Here is a 13894-nt window from a genome sequence, read left to right on the forward strand (position 1 = left end):
ATGACAGATCCCAAGGGCGGGCACTCGACCCAATTCGACCCAACGTCACTCGATGCGAATCAGCACGGGATCGCACAGTAAGTTCCCACCCAAATGGACTACTCGAAAGCATGCAGCGGTCCACTCACTAACCTCGCCCTTCTTGCCCCCGTTTCAGAAACACTATCGACGAACAGAAATCCAACTACGGCGCCAAAACTGCGGTGGATCGCGACATCGGAGGCAAGATGCCGTCCTCCAACGTGTCGACCGGAGGGGCATACGGTCTCCCAGAGATCAGTAGCGGGGGACAGTCGCTAAGCGACAGCGTGAACGAAGCTCTGAAGGGCCGGGCGGGCATGGCGCAGGACAAGGCACAGCGGATCGACGAGAGCGTGAAGGTGGGCAAGGACGAAGATCTCCACGACAAGGCTGCGGCGAAGCAGCCGTGAGCACACGATGCTCAAGTCAACTTGGTGTTTCTGGCACGTTTCCGACAAACGGTAAATCGAAGAGTGAGCTTCAGTCGTCGCTACAAAAGTTGATGCGCCCATCCACTGTCATCGGAGGGGCATAAGTGATATGCAATTGACATAGCTGGTATGTACAAAGTCTACCACCGGGAACCCACCCTACAGGACAGGGAGCCATGAGGTTGGACGTCGAACCTGAGCCGAAAGTTGGTGTTTCCTGCCAATCACCTACCAGCAAGCCTGCTTCCTATTACAGCCATTTTAGACATGTGGAAGGACTGTCAAGCACTTGCCTTTTTCCCTTTCTTCCACCAGCAGCTTTAAGCACCCACCTTGACGGATCATCGGTCAAGGCCTCGGGCGGCTCGGTCTCTGCTACCTATGTTGACCAACATCCAAGTCTCATCTTCATGGGGAAAACGTAGCACCGGTTCAAAAGAACTTCCAAAGCTGTAACCCACCGCCTTGCGACGACCGGTCCAACGTGGGCGAAACATCGGCGGAAGTCATTCTTTACTAAGTCTTTTGGTAATCAAAACCCCTGCAGCGACCACGGCCGGTAGGGTTCTGGCTTCCTTTCCGGTGACGCATCTGGGGAAGCACACCCAGGGGCGGAAGGGGATCTCGATTCTTTAAGAGGAGCTATTCATGTAGGTTGAGCAACCAACCGGGGACTTTCTGTATATTTCCCTACACGGTCAAAGGACTGCTGATCCCTTCGTCAAGCAGAACCAAGGCTTTAGTATCTCGAATGTACCGGTCCAGACTGGTGGTCTATTCAAGTTCATTGGGTGCTCCTACGTGCAAGAGGTCCCGCTGAACACCTTCCTTGTGGCCCGGACTATTCCGCACTTCCCTCGTCGGTAGAATGCATGCACGGTCACCGGCTCATTCGAGAGCATGCTCACTCACGACGGCTGCCCCCTCAGCTGCATGACAAATACAAGTCGAAGCTGGGGGAAGGCTTTGATAGAGAGACTGAGTGAGTATATGGGGCCCAACATGACCCAAATCAGCAAGACGTACCATTGATCAAAGCGGAAGGCTGTCAGTTGCCCTTCTTTCCCAAGGCGTCGCTACATAGGTAGAGCATGACCAACATCAATCAGCAATCCTCCGCGGGTGCTCCGGACCCATACGCGCAGCAGATCCCCGGGAACAAAACTCAATGACAAAGGCAGGGCCGCCCTCTCTATTCTCTCCATGACAAGGCAGTGAACATGTCCATGCTTGTGGAGCTTTTGCGAGCTACCCAGCTCCGAGCACGACTACGACGACGGGCCGCGGGGATTACCCGATTAGGAAGCCCTTAACTTACCGCTTTCCTTCTTCCGCCTAACGATGATCGGCCGCTTCTCCCGCTTCTCCTTCATCTTTTCTTGCAACTTCTATGCGAATACAAACTGTGACCGCCGAGAAATGTACTTGGTATGTATCTCTGCTTACCAATCACCGTCATCCTTTCCCCATCCTCCATCGCCCAAATCAAATCTCCTACGCTGCTAAACTCCAGACGAAACGAACCAGTTCTGGCCAATTTCTTAAACTCCTCAAGGCTCCATCCAAAAGAACGCGACCCAACCAACCAACCTCGGCGGACCGACTGAGAGAATCCATTGTCACCATTGCCACGAGGGACGCACATGTGCGTGCAAGTGCAACAAGCGGGTAAGTGCGCCTTCCGTATGTATGAAGGTCACCAGTCGCGACACAGGTGAGAATTGAAACCGAAACACCACCAGTTCTCTCGCTTGTGTGGGACGGACATAAAATAACGAATGTGGTGGATTGCCAGATCCATCTAGCGTCCGAAACAGGTTTCTGCATTTTCGACCGTGCTGCTCCTGTGTCAGACAGCCTCGACCTTCTCTCTGTCGTTGCTTGGACCCAATTTTCGAGAGCTTTCCTAATTGTCCTGAAAGGGTTTTCCCACAAAGCCAAATTTATATGGAGTACAGAGTATACCGAGTACAAGCGACGCATAGCGACTTTTAAGCGCCGACTGGCCGACTTCCTTGGCCAACTATCCATTTCGAGCGGGGATTTACTCGTGACTTTTATTCTTGTCAGTCTGAGATCCTGCCACAGTCCCTCATCCCAGGGACAATGTGACAGTCGGTGTCAGGAGCCCCTGGTAGGTAGGTATCTCTATCCATGTACCTGATAACATGCCCGTGCGTACTCAGCCCTGCCAATCGTGGAGTCGTTGTTGCTCCTCGAGAGCCAGTGGTACCACGTAATCATGTCGACCCATCCCATGCTAAAAAGACATCGCCGCTGCTGGTTTCCCACCACAAAGCATCCCTCATCCATCCACCTCAATCCCTCTCTCTATCCCCGCCTTTATTGTGTCGGCCCCAATCACCTTGGTCAATACATCCGTGGCGTCAAAGCTTTGTTCAAGCATCCACGGTAGTTTTCCCATACTTGTGGCCAGTTAGCTGTGGTTACATGTCCCAGGAGGGCAAAGTTGAGTCTAAACAAGCCGGGACAATTCCACATTCTATCCACGGTGGCGCAAACTCCTACAAGTACTGACAGAGTCCTCCCTCCACACTGGACAAGGTATACAGGTCCCGTCGCCGGAGTCAACGATGGCCTATTTTCTCTACACCACCAATAATCTAAACCTGGCAGGCTGCGTGGCAGAGTGGCTGACTGACAAGTGGGTGACAGGGATAATACGCTCGTCCCTGCTTACTACCTGGACACCGCGGAACAAAGAGACTCTACGAGACCGTTGCATATTCCCTACAATGGATCGACCCTTGTATCCGCCAGCCAGCTACATCAAGGCTTTATCTGGCGATATGCTGACGGTGGGTTGGGTGAATAAGACGAGACCGGTTCCGTGCCCGTCCTTGTGTAAAACCCAAGGTAAATGAAAGGTCGATTGCTGATCGTTTTTGATCCCAGTCCTCAGCTGAGTAGGATGAACGAGGCAGCAGTAGGAGGGAATGTCAGCCCTGGTGTTGCGGTTGCCATCTACCTATGCGGCCCGGCCATCCGCCTTGCGCTGTCGCACGAAACAAACCAACAACTCGCCTCAGTAAAAGGAACACCCCTTGCCGCCATGGCTACCACTCTCCAAGGCGGCGAATGATACCCCATTGTCTGCATTTTTCCCGCAATTTGTCTCTCGAGGCAAACCACCCACAGACCCCTGTGATCTGCAACGAAGGAATGTGCCATGGCATGGCACATCCACTCCACAACGATTGATTCCTCGCTGAACAAGAATGCCCAATCCCCACATGCCAGATGCGGCTTTTGCAAGGCCCTTCCTTCAAGCTGTGCTCTGAGTCCCTTCCCTGGCCCGTCCACTCAAACCTGCTTCTCCTTTCCGTTAGGGGCGGGGCGAGGGAGTGGAGTTCCTCGCGCACATAATGCCGTGAGAATCAAGCCCACCAAAGGCTCCAAAGCCCCCCCTTCTCTTCTGAAGGTAACGAACAAATGCCGCCGCCGCCGCCTTTTGGTGGTGGCGGCAAAGATGGTCGTGGACTTCTGTGCTCACTGCATCTTGTCTCAAGGCGCCGGGCCCGCTAAGGGGGAATCGTTGATGGGGCATCGTTGATTGACCATCATACCACGAGCAGACAATCCCACCGATCTTGGCGGTCTATTTTCGGGGCAATTATCGAACGTGATGATGCCGATGCCTCAGCTGATGGGGGGAGGCACAAAGAGGGGCATGAAGAACTAACTACAGAGGACCCTTGAGAGAGAGCCTAGGCATTTCACCACACAATATGAAGCGCATCTCTAACACACAATGCCGTGTGCTAAATAGGAAGGTAGGTTTTTCAGTGCGTCACAGACAAGCACCGACCTGACGCTATTGCCTCTTAAGACCCATGTCCCAGTCCGGATGTGTCAATAGCAACTGACATATACGAGGACTCGAACCGAAGAAACAGGAGCTGACAGAAAGGTGAAATGAACCAGCCAGCCAGCGCACTGGTCACCAACAGCGGACTTCTGCGATGACGACAGGTTCGATTGGGCATCTGGTGACATAGGACATTGAGGGCGATCTCGTTCGCTTTTGGAGCCTCCGGACTCATGGGAAGGAGTGCGTGGTGTTTCGAAGAGCCCCTAGGGGGGTTGAGCGGTCATGGCGAACGGCTGTCCAAATTCTGCGGAGGACAGGCAGGATGAGATGAGGGTGGGTTTAAGAAGAAATATCAGTGAGAGTCTGGAACAGACACAGCCAGCTAGCCAGCCAGCCAGACAGAAAGAGAGAGAGAATTAAGTAGACACGAAGACGTGTGGATACGGGGCATGTAATAATACAGAACGTTGTTAATGTCGTTGAAGTCGTCGCACATAATTATATATATGCCACAGGTTGTCATCATGTAGGTCAACAAGCTAGTCAGTCAGTCAGTTAGTCCGACGAGGCTCGCGTCGCGGTAACATAACGACAACGCCAACAACAACCACAGCAACAACATCTCAACCACTTCATGCTTTTTCCCCTCCTTGCCCCTGCCGCGAGATCGGGCTAGACGCCAGAGAGAGGAGAATCAGTTGAACCAGGCACAGGCAGGCAGGCTCCCCTCTTCGGTGCAAGTCGAATCATATACCGGCTTGGATGCAGCTTATATATGCATATATATATATATATATATATATATATAATGTCCCCGAACTGTCAACTGCCACGATTCTTTCGCTGACTCATCCCCCGCCGCAACAATCGTCGTTCAACATCGGTCTCAAAGCTCGTGGCACTTGGTCATTTTCCTGTGAGTAGTTCTCAACGTCTCCCTATCAATGACAATCCACTAATTTTACCAAGACTTGACAGAAGATCGGTTCTCTTCGAGTTTATCCGTCGCACGGTTCAGCTGGATCAATCTGCAATCATGAGAACATGGGAACTCGGGTCCACAGATGGATCGAAGGTGATAGGTAGGCCCTGAGCAAGCTTGCAGACGTGGCTGGCTGTGAGAAGGTGTTGGAGATTGATTGTCTTGAGCGCCACCAGTGAAAGTGATCCTGTATCTTTTGAGCAGATCATGATGGGCTCCGCACTGGCAGCCCCAAGGCAGAAGCCATTTTCTCTGGACGGAAGACATCATTCCACTTACGAATGAGCTAATAGTAGTTTTTCCAGCAGACAAATCCTTCCTGTGCCCTTTCGCTCAAGTACCTCTGTTACTCGTCTCCAGCAATCGGTTTTGACTGCAACGCCCGATGATTTAAATCTCTACGTTGCCTAAGACCCCGTTCCAGCAACTGATCATCGTGTTGGGACTTTCGTCTCGATCTCGAAGTAAGGCAACCCATTCGAAACCCATGTCCAAGTCAGATTTCTTTTCTCTGCGCAGTGTACATGCACTCAGTAAACCAAGTACAGCACTTTAATTCTCGAGAAGTCATCATCATTCTTTGTTTTCCACCTGTTACGATATACGCGACTGTTCCACTACTTAGTAGGGTCAGCTCGTGGAAAGAGAAAGGGGAGATGGAGGGAGGGGAGAGACAGATATTTATATAACTTCGTGCTCTACCGGATGACTCAGTACGTGATGGAATTTCTAGCCTAGACGGCTGGTAACCAACCACGACTTCGCAGATCATCCGTACCGATATCTCTCGAACTTTGTGTGTGGAAAGAGAGAACAGTCGGCAATAATTTGATTGTTTGCTCAGAAAAAAAAAACTCAATCTCATTCTCTGTGCAGTCGTATATACATAATACACTTGGAACTCTTAAGCTCAAGGCATCGTGCGGCACACTTTAATTCTTCGAGAAATAGTCATCACCCTTCAGTTCTGTCCCCCCGGGTTCTAACAAGAGACACTATCTCCTGGTCACGAGCAGGGACAGAAGCCTCTTCTGCTGCGTATTACAGGGGCCTTTACAGGGGCATAGAATGTGTAACAAAGTTTGTTGTGCTACAGTCCTAAGTGCAAAGTGGGCCAGTTTCGCGGTTTCGCACTGTATGTGATATAGTGTATATATATATATGTGTGTGTGTCTGTCTCTATCACTTCGGTCAGTGGCGTCTCACGGCGCAATCAATGTCCGTCTCTGCGAATGATGTCCACTCCGTCCGTCCGCTCGCTCGCTCGTCCCCCCTACCCGCCCGTCCTCACACCACCCACTCGCCTCAAAAAAAGTTAAGTTGCTGCTCTCAAATCTTGTACCTGAAATGCAGATTCTGCTTGTCCGTCAGGTCGTCAAAGCCCTCGAGCAATTCCTCCTGCTGTCGCGCGGCGTGGAGGCCCCTGGCGTCGCGGGCCTTGTTGTCAAAGTAACACAGCGCCGTGTAGATGACCTGCAGGACGCACAGCGCGCAGTAGGTGCCCAGCAATCCCCTGACGGCGGTGAAGTATCGCGGCGTCTCGGAGGGCAAGAACAGGTGCGGCCCTGCGATGTTGCCGGCGCAATAGAATCTGAAAAGGTTTAAGGGAATCCGTGTTAGCTGGGTGATATGCAGTTGCGAAAACCCCGTTCATGGAGAGTCTTGAGCTGAAAGAGAGAGAAAAAGAACCAGACACTTACACGAAAAAGACTCCCACAACTACAGTTCTCTTGGTGTGCCCTGCCACATTCACACCGGGGAGAGTCCAGCCCAGGATGATAGGTGCTCCAAGAACGTTTTGTAGCCAGCAACAAGCTACCAGCGCATAACGATGCTTGATGTTGATGGTCAAGAGACCGATCAAGCCGGCGAGCCCCGGTAGGCATGCAACTGAGGGGGAAGAAGCGTTAACTTGGCCAAACCCAGGAGCAGGAGCTTGACTTACCGATGATGCTGATGCCCAGAAGATTCTTCTTGGTGGCCACCCAACCGAAACCCATACACCCAATGATCTCAAACGCGCCACCGGGCGTCTGAAGCAGAGTCGCCCGAAGCGCATCGAACCCAAAGCCTTTGATCAAAGCAGAAAAGAAGTTTGAGACGGCGCCGTTCAGAATTCCTGTGCAGGTGCCCATGAGGATGACGAGGTAGGTCTTTGGATCGAGCAACGCCTCCTTGACATGGCCGAGAATAATCTTGTGATGTTTGATGCCCATTTGATTCTTTGACACGCGCCAGACAGCAACCATCCGTTCATACTCGGTCAGCATCTTGGCATTGTGAGCTCCATCGGGGAGATAGAGAACGATAACGAAACCCCAGAAAAACGTCATAGCTCCGACAATCTGTTGGACGTCAGCTGCCGGTCCGTGAGGAGCTGGAAGGTTATCGCACCAAATAGATCAACTTCCAGTTAGGGACAGCGAGGTGTACTGCATGGCCACTTCCGTACGCAAGCAAGGCACCGAGAATCGAAGAAACGCCATTTGTGGATAGCCAGAAAGATGTTCGCAGTGCTTGTTCTTCTCTCGTCCATAGCATAGAGGTGAGGAGGACGAAGGCCGGAGATATACAAGCCTCGACCATTCCCAAGAAGAAGCGAATGGCAAAGAAGCCGGCAAAGTTGAAAACAGCCGCTTGCAGCATGCAGACAGCGCCCCAGACGAAAAGCATGTATCCGATCGTTCGCCCAATGGGGTAGCGTTGGAGGATAAAGTTCCATGGATATGCGCCAGTAAGCCAGCCAAAGTATAGTGCCGATGCCACCCATGAATAGTCATCTCCTTTCATATGAGTGTCCTCTTGAAGTCCGTACGCGTTCGAGTAGTTGAGGCTGCAGACGTCAGAGCTGAGGCGAGGGGCAGTGATGTCCAGACTCACGTCTGCTTGTCGAGGAAACTTAGCATGTAGGTTGTCATCATCTACCATTGTCTATATCAGCTCGTGATCTGCTGGACATCGTCGCAGGGGTATGGTACCATGGGGATAACAATCCAGTCAAGCTTCCGCCGAACTTTGACCGCATCTCGTTCGAGTTGAGCTTCGTCAAACTCAAGAGCCTTCTGCAGCAGCTCCCTGCCCAGGGCGTCGGGATCATTTGTACTACCTTTGAGGCGGTCGAGGAGGTTCCGTGAAGATTTTGGATGCGTTTCGGGGGTTGGTTCGACGACCTGAGCTGGAGTCTTCTCTATGTCGGCCATCTTCAATGCGCAGCTTCGAAACGGACGCAGCACTTGTGAAACGGAAAGATTTCCTGGGATGGCGGAAGCGTCTTATAGACGTATGTTTCGACTCCGTCGGAAGCCATCGTTATCGGCAGGGGACAAACTGGTGATAGCTCTTCGGCGCAGGTGGTTGGTGGGATAAGAGTGTCCAACGGCAAGAAGCATGTATCGACTCCAAGTGTCCCAATGCAAATGCAAAGGTGTTGTCCGTTGGCCGGCAGGTGGTATCTCTACTTCTCTTCCCAATGTGAGTATCGAATGCGGAGTTTTGCGACCATGCCCCGGGGGTGCTGTAATGATCTGCATTAGCTGCGGTTGAGGCTTCTGGCCGCTCCGCGCAAAGCTATATGATTCGGGCAATGGTTGAAGGATACCAGTGGTTCCACTCTTGGTGTGCTTGGCCATCAAAGCTTTGTTGATAGAGTTGAGTCAGTGTGCTCGGACAGTCACCTCAGAGCAACGAGCACTCTGATGTAACTCACCCTCATCTCTTCTCCTAATCATAGTGGTTAGCGAGGTATCACGGGAACACAATGCTCAACGGGACGCCTAGACTCAACCCAGAACCAGAGGACAAATGACGCTATGGTAGGGCAAGAGGGAGACGCAAGGAGAGGGGGTCGACGAGGATGCAAAAGGCAGTGGACATGGTATTTGGCGTCCCATCCTGGTTCAACGCCGCAGATAAGGCCATTCCGTGAGCCAGAGTGAACAGGCCTTTGAGGCATGGGCCAGCTTATTCGAAGAAGCGGTTTTCGGGGAAGGACAGGGCCAAACTCTGGTCTAACAGCCCTTAGGTGACTGATTTCATCCACGAAGCCACAATGGGAGGAAGTTCTGGGCTGTCCAGGACAAAATGGTGGAGGCGGAGGATGTGACGTCACGTGCCGGCCCCCTTTCCCGCGCTCCCGTGGCTTTTCCTCGGGGCGCGTTCCTGGCGTTCAATTATTACTTCACTCTTCAACCTCATTCAAACGTGTTTGCCTGCCAGTGCTCACCATGTCATAACGCAGACCGGAAAGTTCCTCCCTTCAACCATTCCTGATCTCCCTGCAGATGACCACGACCAGGCCTCCAAACTATCATTCAGGATGGCGGGCTTCTTGACCTGGTTGTGGGACTGGCTGCTATGGATGTTCTGGGCGACCGAGATGGATGTTGCCATAGTTGGATTACAAAATGCCGGCAAGACGAGTTTAGTGCGGGTTCTTGCGGTGAGTCAAGTCTACTAAGCTAATGTGGAAGGGGATCTAACCCAGCATATCAAGGGCAACGAATTCACCGTCGACACTGTGCCCACAGTTGCATTTAACAAGAGAGAAGTCAAGAAAGGCCATGTTTCCATCAAGTGCTGGGATCTCGGAGGTCAACCACGTTATCGATCTATGTGGGAGCGATATTGTCGCGGAGTCAATGCCATTATTTTCGTGGTCGATGCCGCCGACAAGGCCGCCATTCCGGTGGCGCGAGAGGAGCTGCACAGTCTTATGGACAAGCCTACGCTCAACGCCATCCCTCTCCTCGTCCTCGGCAACAAGTCGGATTTGCCCAACAAACTGTCGGTGGATGAACTGATTGACCAACTGGATCTGAAGTCGATCGTTCGGCGGGAGATCAGTTGTTATGGAATCAGCGCGAAGGAAGAGACCAATCTGGAAGCTGTGCTCCAATGGCTGGTAGCGAGGTCTGCGAAATAAAAACCCCTCTTGCGTTGTCGTGTTTTGGCGAAAGAACTACAAGTACGGCGTTTGGAATTCTGGTGCTACACAGCCTTGATGGATCAACGGTACATTGTTGACTTGGGACCATTGTATGAATACGGAGTACACAGTACGCATAATGCAGCCAGCGAGGGGAAGTCCGGGCGTGTTCTGCTCGTGTTCCCCCCCGAAGAATGTTCCAGGCACCTGCTGAGAGGGGAAAATGGTCACAGTACGAGACACCTAGGCACCTAGGGCATTGGATAGGAGATCCACTGGGTTCATCACGGCACCGGCAGACCACTCCCTGTATGACGCGTAGCCAAGACTCAGCTCGCATTGAGGAACCCCCCACTGCACCCCCCAAGGTCCTCGCTGTGGTGGTTGGTTGTGCCCAATTAGTGCCTGGCCGCCCACTGGAACAAGGAGAGAGCAGGTGGGTGGCAGGTGCCGAGGGCGGCTTTCGGGGGACATAGGCCAATTAGAATGGTGATGCTGCGCCACGCCCAGAGGCACTATTTCTCGTGCGACGAAATTCCCTCCAAACACCTCGTGGCCATCACGCAAATCCCCGACTGCGCCAGCTTTTGCTGCGCCTTCTGCTCCATGCCATCACCTTCATACGTTCATTCTTTTGCCTGCGTCTTCTTCATTATTCCTTCATCTTGATTATACGTATCCTCTCTGATCCCATCATCATCATCATCATCACTGCCTCAACTGCTCCTGTCTCGAAGTCAAGCATCCATCCCTTCAGCCTCGCTGATTTGTGTACGCACCCTCCAGGCTCCAGTGGGCACCTCCCGCGGCAAGTAACACCGCATACGAATCGCCATTCGACCACCTCGTTTGACATCATCATAATCATCATTTCCACACCCACACACATTCACACACGTCCACGCAACACCCAGCAGCCATGAACTCCAGACTCGTCACCCGACAGTATTACGGAGACAACGTGTAAGCCCTCCCGCTCTCGAATAAAATCTTTTTATATGCCCTTCATTCTCCCCACTTGCCTCTCGTCACCTTCGCTTCCACAACAAGACTTCTATCTACTGACACACTTCATTCGTCATGGCCAGATGTATCGACAACAACGGTGTCGCATACCGATGTAACACAGCGTGGTATAATTGGGGCAGATGGGTCGCCCTCGCCATCATCATCATCGGCGCATTCCTCATCTTCTTCCTCTTCAGGTACGTTGAATCATCCAGACGTGGCCCCTCTTGTACTAATTGAACACACACAGCTTGTGGAGCGCTCGCCGAAGACGTCGCCTGGGCAGACAACCTTTGTACGGCACAGGATGGACAGGCCGCACACCCTGGGGCCATGCGCCTGCCCAGTACAACCCGGGCTTCCAGCAAACCCAGCAAACGCCTTACCAAGCGCCGCCTACCTACAACCAAACTCAGAGCTACGGAGGCTACTACGGCCAGAACCAAGGGTACTTTGGCGGAAGACAGACAGACGTCGAAATGCAGCCACCGCCAAACACCTACCGGGGAGGAGATGATGTCTATACTCCCCCGACCGGACCTCCACCAGCCAAAAAGTGATTGGGATGGAACTCACTGATCCCCCTCCATAATAGTGATTTTGTGTGTCTGCAAAGGTTGAATGTTTAAGAGCTGCGTATGAGAAAGATGCTGTCAACGCGACATGGATTGCTGTAGAAGGAGAAACTGCAGAGAATGAGTGTACGATAGATTTAGGGGGCGTTGGCTTATCCTATGTGATCGGAACTCGAAAAGCATAGCAACGGGAGAGGGCAAGATCACGAACAATGTAGCGTTATGAACATGGACTAATTCATCACCTTTTTATGAAGTTTGCTTCTCCCTGATGGTACCGTGAAAGTGGTATACCCGATATGCTCCCTACAGCCTCGCACCAAATCGGGTGGGCATCCCCTGTTCGGAGGTCCTGGGCTCTGACGAGCGCCGGCGTTTCAGCTGGATTGTGCCCGCAAGATGCAAGCTCGGCAGGGTCAGATCGCCCTGGAGGAGCCTAGTGAGCCCGCAGTAGCTCCCCCCCGGAGTGCGCTTATTGGCCCACTAGCCTGGAGGCGACCCCTGCTTCGACCCAAACCCGCGATTCATGGCCTTGTGGCATCGCTGCTCCGCCTCCTGCATTACTCAATCCTTCTCTTACTTCAGATTCTTTTCATAGCAACTCCGCGAGTACCTCGTCTTTGTCTTATGTCCCTCTCTTTCTGCTTTTTGCCTCACTCCGGGTCCTCTTCGTTGACATTACATTCACTTCCAGCTCTCGTGGGTTCGCACGACGTTCGTCATTTCACTCATTCTTCACTTTAAACTGTCCGCAGGCCGGCCTCGGTACCTCACAGTAGATCCCAGCCTCCCTTAAACTCCCAACCTACCACTCTCTCTCGATCGGATCAAAAGAGTCCCTTGCCTTCACTTTGAACGACCGTGTATGAGTTGACGACATACTATCCTGCGTCGGCGGTCTACTTCAGGAGACCCTTGACGAAATGGCGCACTATCTCTATGCGCGTGATGTCGTCTCTGACGTGAAATCAGTCCCAGAGACATTCTCCAGCTGGGATAAGTGCATGCAGAAAGCATATTGCAAGTAGGTATCAGCCAAGTCCCCCCTTGTGATTTACTCTGACGTCGCGCCAGGTGGCCTGTCATTGCCGCGATTGTCATCGGCTCCCTTATCCTCCTTTCGGTCCTTTTTTGTATTGCGCGATGCCTTTGCTGCGGGGTGGAGATGTGCTCTTGCTGCATGAGCTGTTGTGGCGGTTGTTGTCGGGGAGGACGAAGTCGTGAACGTCCTTCGCAATTCAAAGACGACTATACTCGTATGCCTCCGACTCCTTACCAGGGGTACCAACCTGCCCCCAGCCCCATGGCGTACGGCAACCCCAGCGCGCCTCAATTTGCGACGTTCGACGATCCCAGCACCAAGAGGATGATCAACGAGGATAGTCTCCCGCCCATGCCCAGCTGGGACACTGCAACCAAGAGAAGAGTCGAAGACACCAGCGAGCCACCACAGCAGAACGCGAACGGCGATCTGGAGATGAGGAGACTCGACGCTCAACCGCAGAGGGCGAGAGGAGGCTATAACAGCGTCCCTAATCGACCCATGTCGCCTATTTCACAAAACCCGCATCCAGATTATCTTCACAACGGCGCCCCTGGCATGAACCACCCGTATAACTCCGACTTGGGCGATCAAAGACTCCTGGGCAATAACGGTCAGGGCAACTTCCAAGCTGTCCCGTTAAGCCCGCCTCCAACCTACCGCTCTAATTCCGCAGCGCCTTCAGTTGCGAGCAACTCCGACAGGTTTGCTGCCGGCGCCGCCAGCCCGAGTTCTTATCAGTATAACCGGAACCCACCGCCGCAGTCCGGCTATCAACCTTCCTATGCCCCGAACAACGCTGCGAGCACGAGATACGAGCCGCCACAGAACGACTATAGCTCACACAGAATCAGTATGCCCAAGCCGTTCAACCCTGGGCCATCCCCACCACCGGCCCAGGCTCCATACCCAGTATCCGAAGCGTCGCCATATGAACCGCGGCCGCCCAGTTTCTTGCAGGTGGGAAGAAAACCCGTTACTGGAAGTATGAGGGAGGTTTGAGCGTGACGAGGATAGAGAATTAATCTTGAATTGATCTGCTTTCTTGCGATCTCAACGGAGGTGGAGCCGATGGTCAG

The 13894-nt window shown here is 52.8% G+C and overlaps 5 protein-coding genes across 5 annotated transcripts; 4 read left to right on the forward strand and 1 right to left on the reverse strand.

The window, feature by feature from the left end:
• AYL99_04153 (hypothetical protein) lies at positions 1-431 on the forward strand (the record flags this gene model as incomplete). The annotated part of the gene is made up of 2 exons (XM_018835667.1): positions 1-77; positions 158-431. The coding sequence occupies 2 exons, from the start codon at positions 1-3 to the stop codon at positions 429-431; spliced, it is 351 nt and encodes a 116-aa protein (XP_018695317.1).
• Positions 432-6595: 6164 nt separating this feature from the next.
• On the reverse strand, positions 6596-8466 carry AYL99_04154 (hypothetical protein; the record flags this gene model as incomplete). The annotated part of the gene is made up of 6 exons (XM_018835668.1): positions 6596-6857; positions 6967-7156; positions 7212-7611; positions 7661-8099; positions 8147-8187; positions 8245-8466. The coding sequence occupies 6 exons, from the start codon at positions 8464-8466 to the stop codon at positions 6596-6598; spliced, it is 1554 nt and encodes a 517-aa protein (XP_018695318.1).
• Positions 8467-9581: 1115 nt separating this feature from the next.
• On the forward strand, positions 9582-10187 carry AYL99_04155 (hypothetical protein; the record flags this gene model as incomplete). Its single annotated transcript, XM_018835669.1, has 2 exons — positions 9582-9704; positions 9759-10187. 2 exons carry the CDS (start codon positions 9582-9584, stop codon positions 10185-10187), a joined length of 552 nt encoding a protein of 183 aa, XP_018695319.1.
• Positions 10188-11270: 1083 nt separating this feature from the next.
• On the forward strand, positions 11271-11758 carry AYL99_04156 (hypothetical protein; the record flags this gene model as incomplete). The annotated part of the gene is made up of 2 exons (XM_018835670.1): positions 11271-11395; positions 11449-11758. 2 exons carry the CDS (start codon positions 11271-11273, stop codon positions 11756-11758), a joined length of 435 nt encoding a protein of 144 aa, XP_018695320.1.
• Positions 11759-13076: 1318 nt separating this feature from the next.
• AYL99_04157 (hypothetical protein) lies at positions 13077-13817 on the forward strand (the record flags this gene model as incomplete). The annotated part of the gene is made up of 1 exon (XM_018835671.1): positions 13077-13817. The coding sequence occupies one exon, from the start codon at positions 13077-13079 to the stop codon at positions 13815-13817; it is 741 nt and encodes a 246-aa protein (XP_018695321.1).
• Positions 13818-13894: the final 77 nt, after the last annotated feature.

This window comes from Fonsecaea erecta (genome assembly GCF_001651985.1).
Source record: "Fonsecaea erecta strain CBS 125763 chromosome Unknown Scaff3, whole genome shotgun sequence".
Classification (NCBI taxonomy): Eukaryota; Fungi; Ascomycota; class Eurotiomycetes; order Chaetothyriales; family Herpotrichiellaceae; genus Fonsecaea; species Fonsecaea erecta.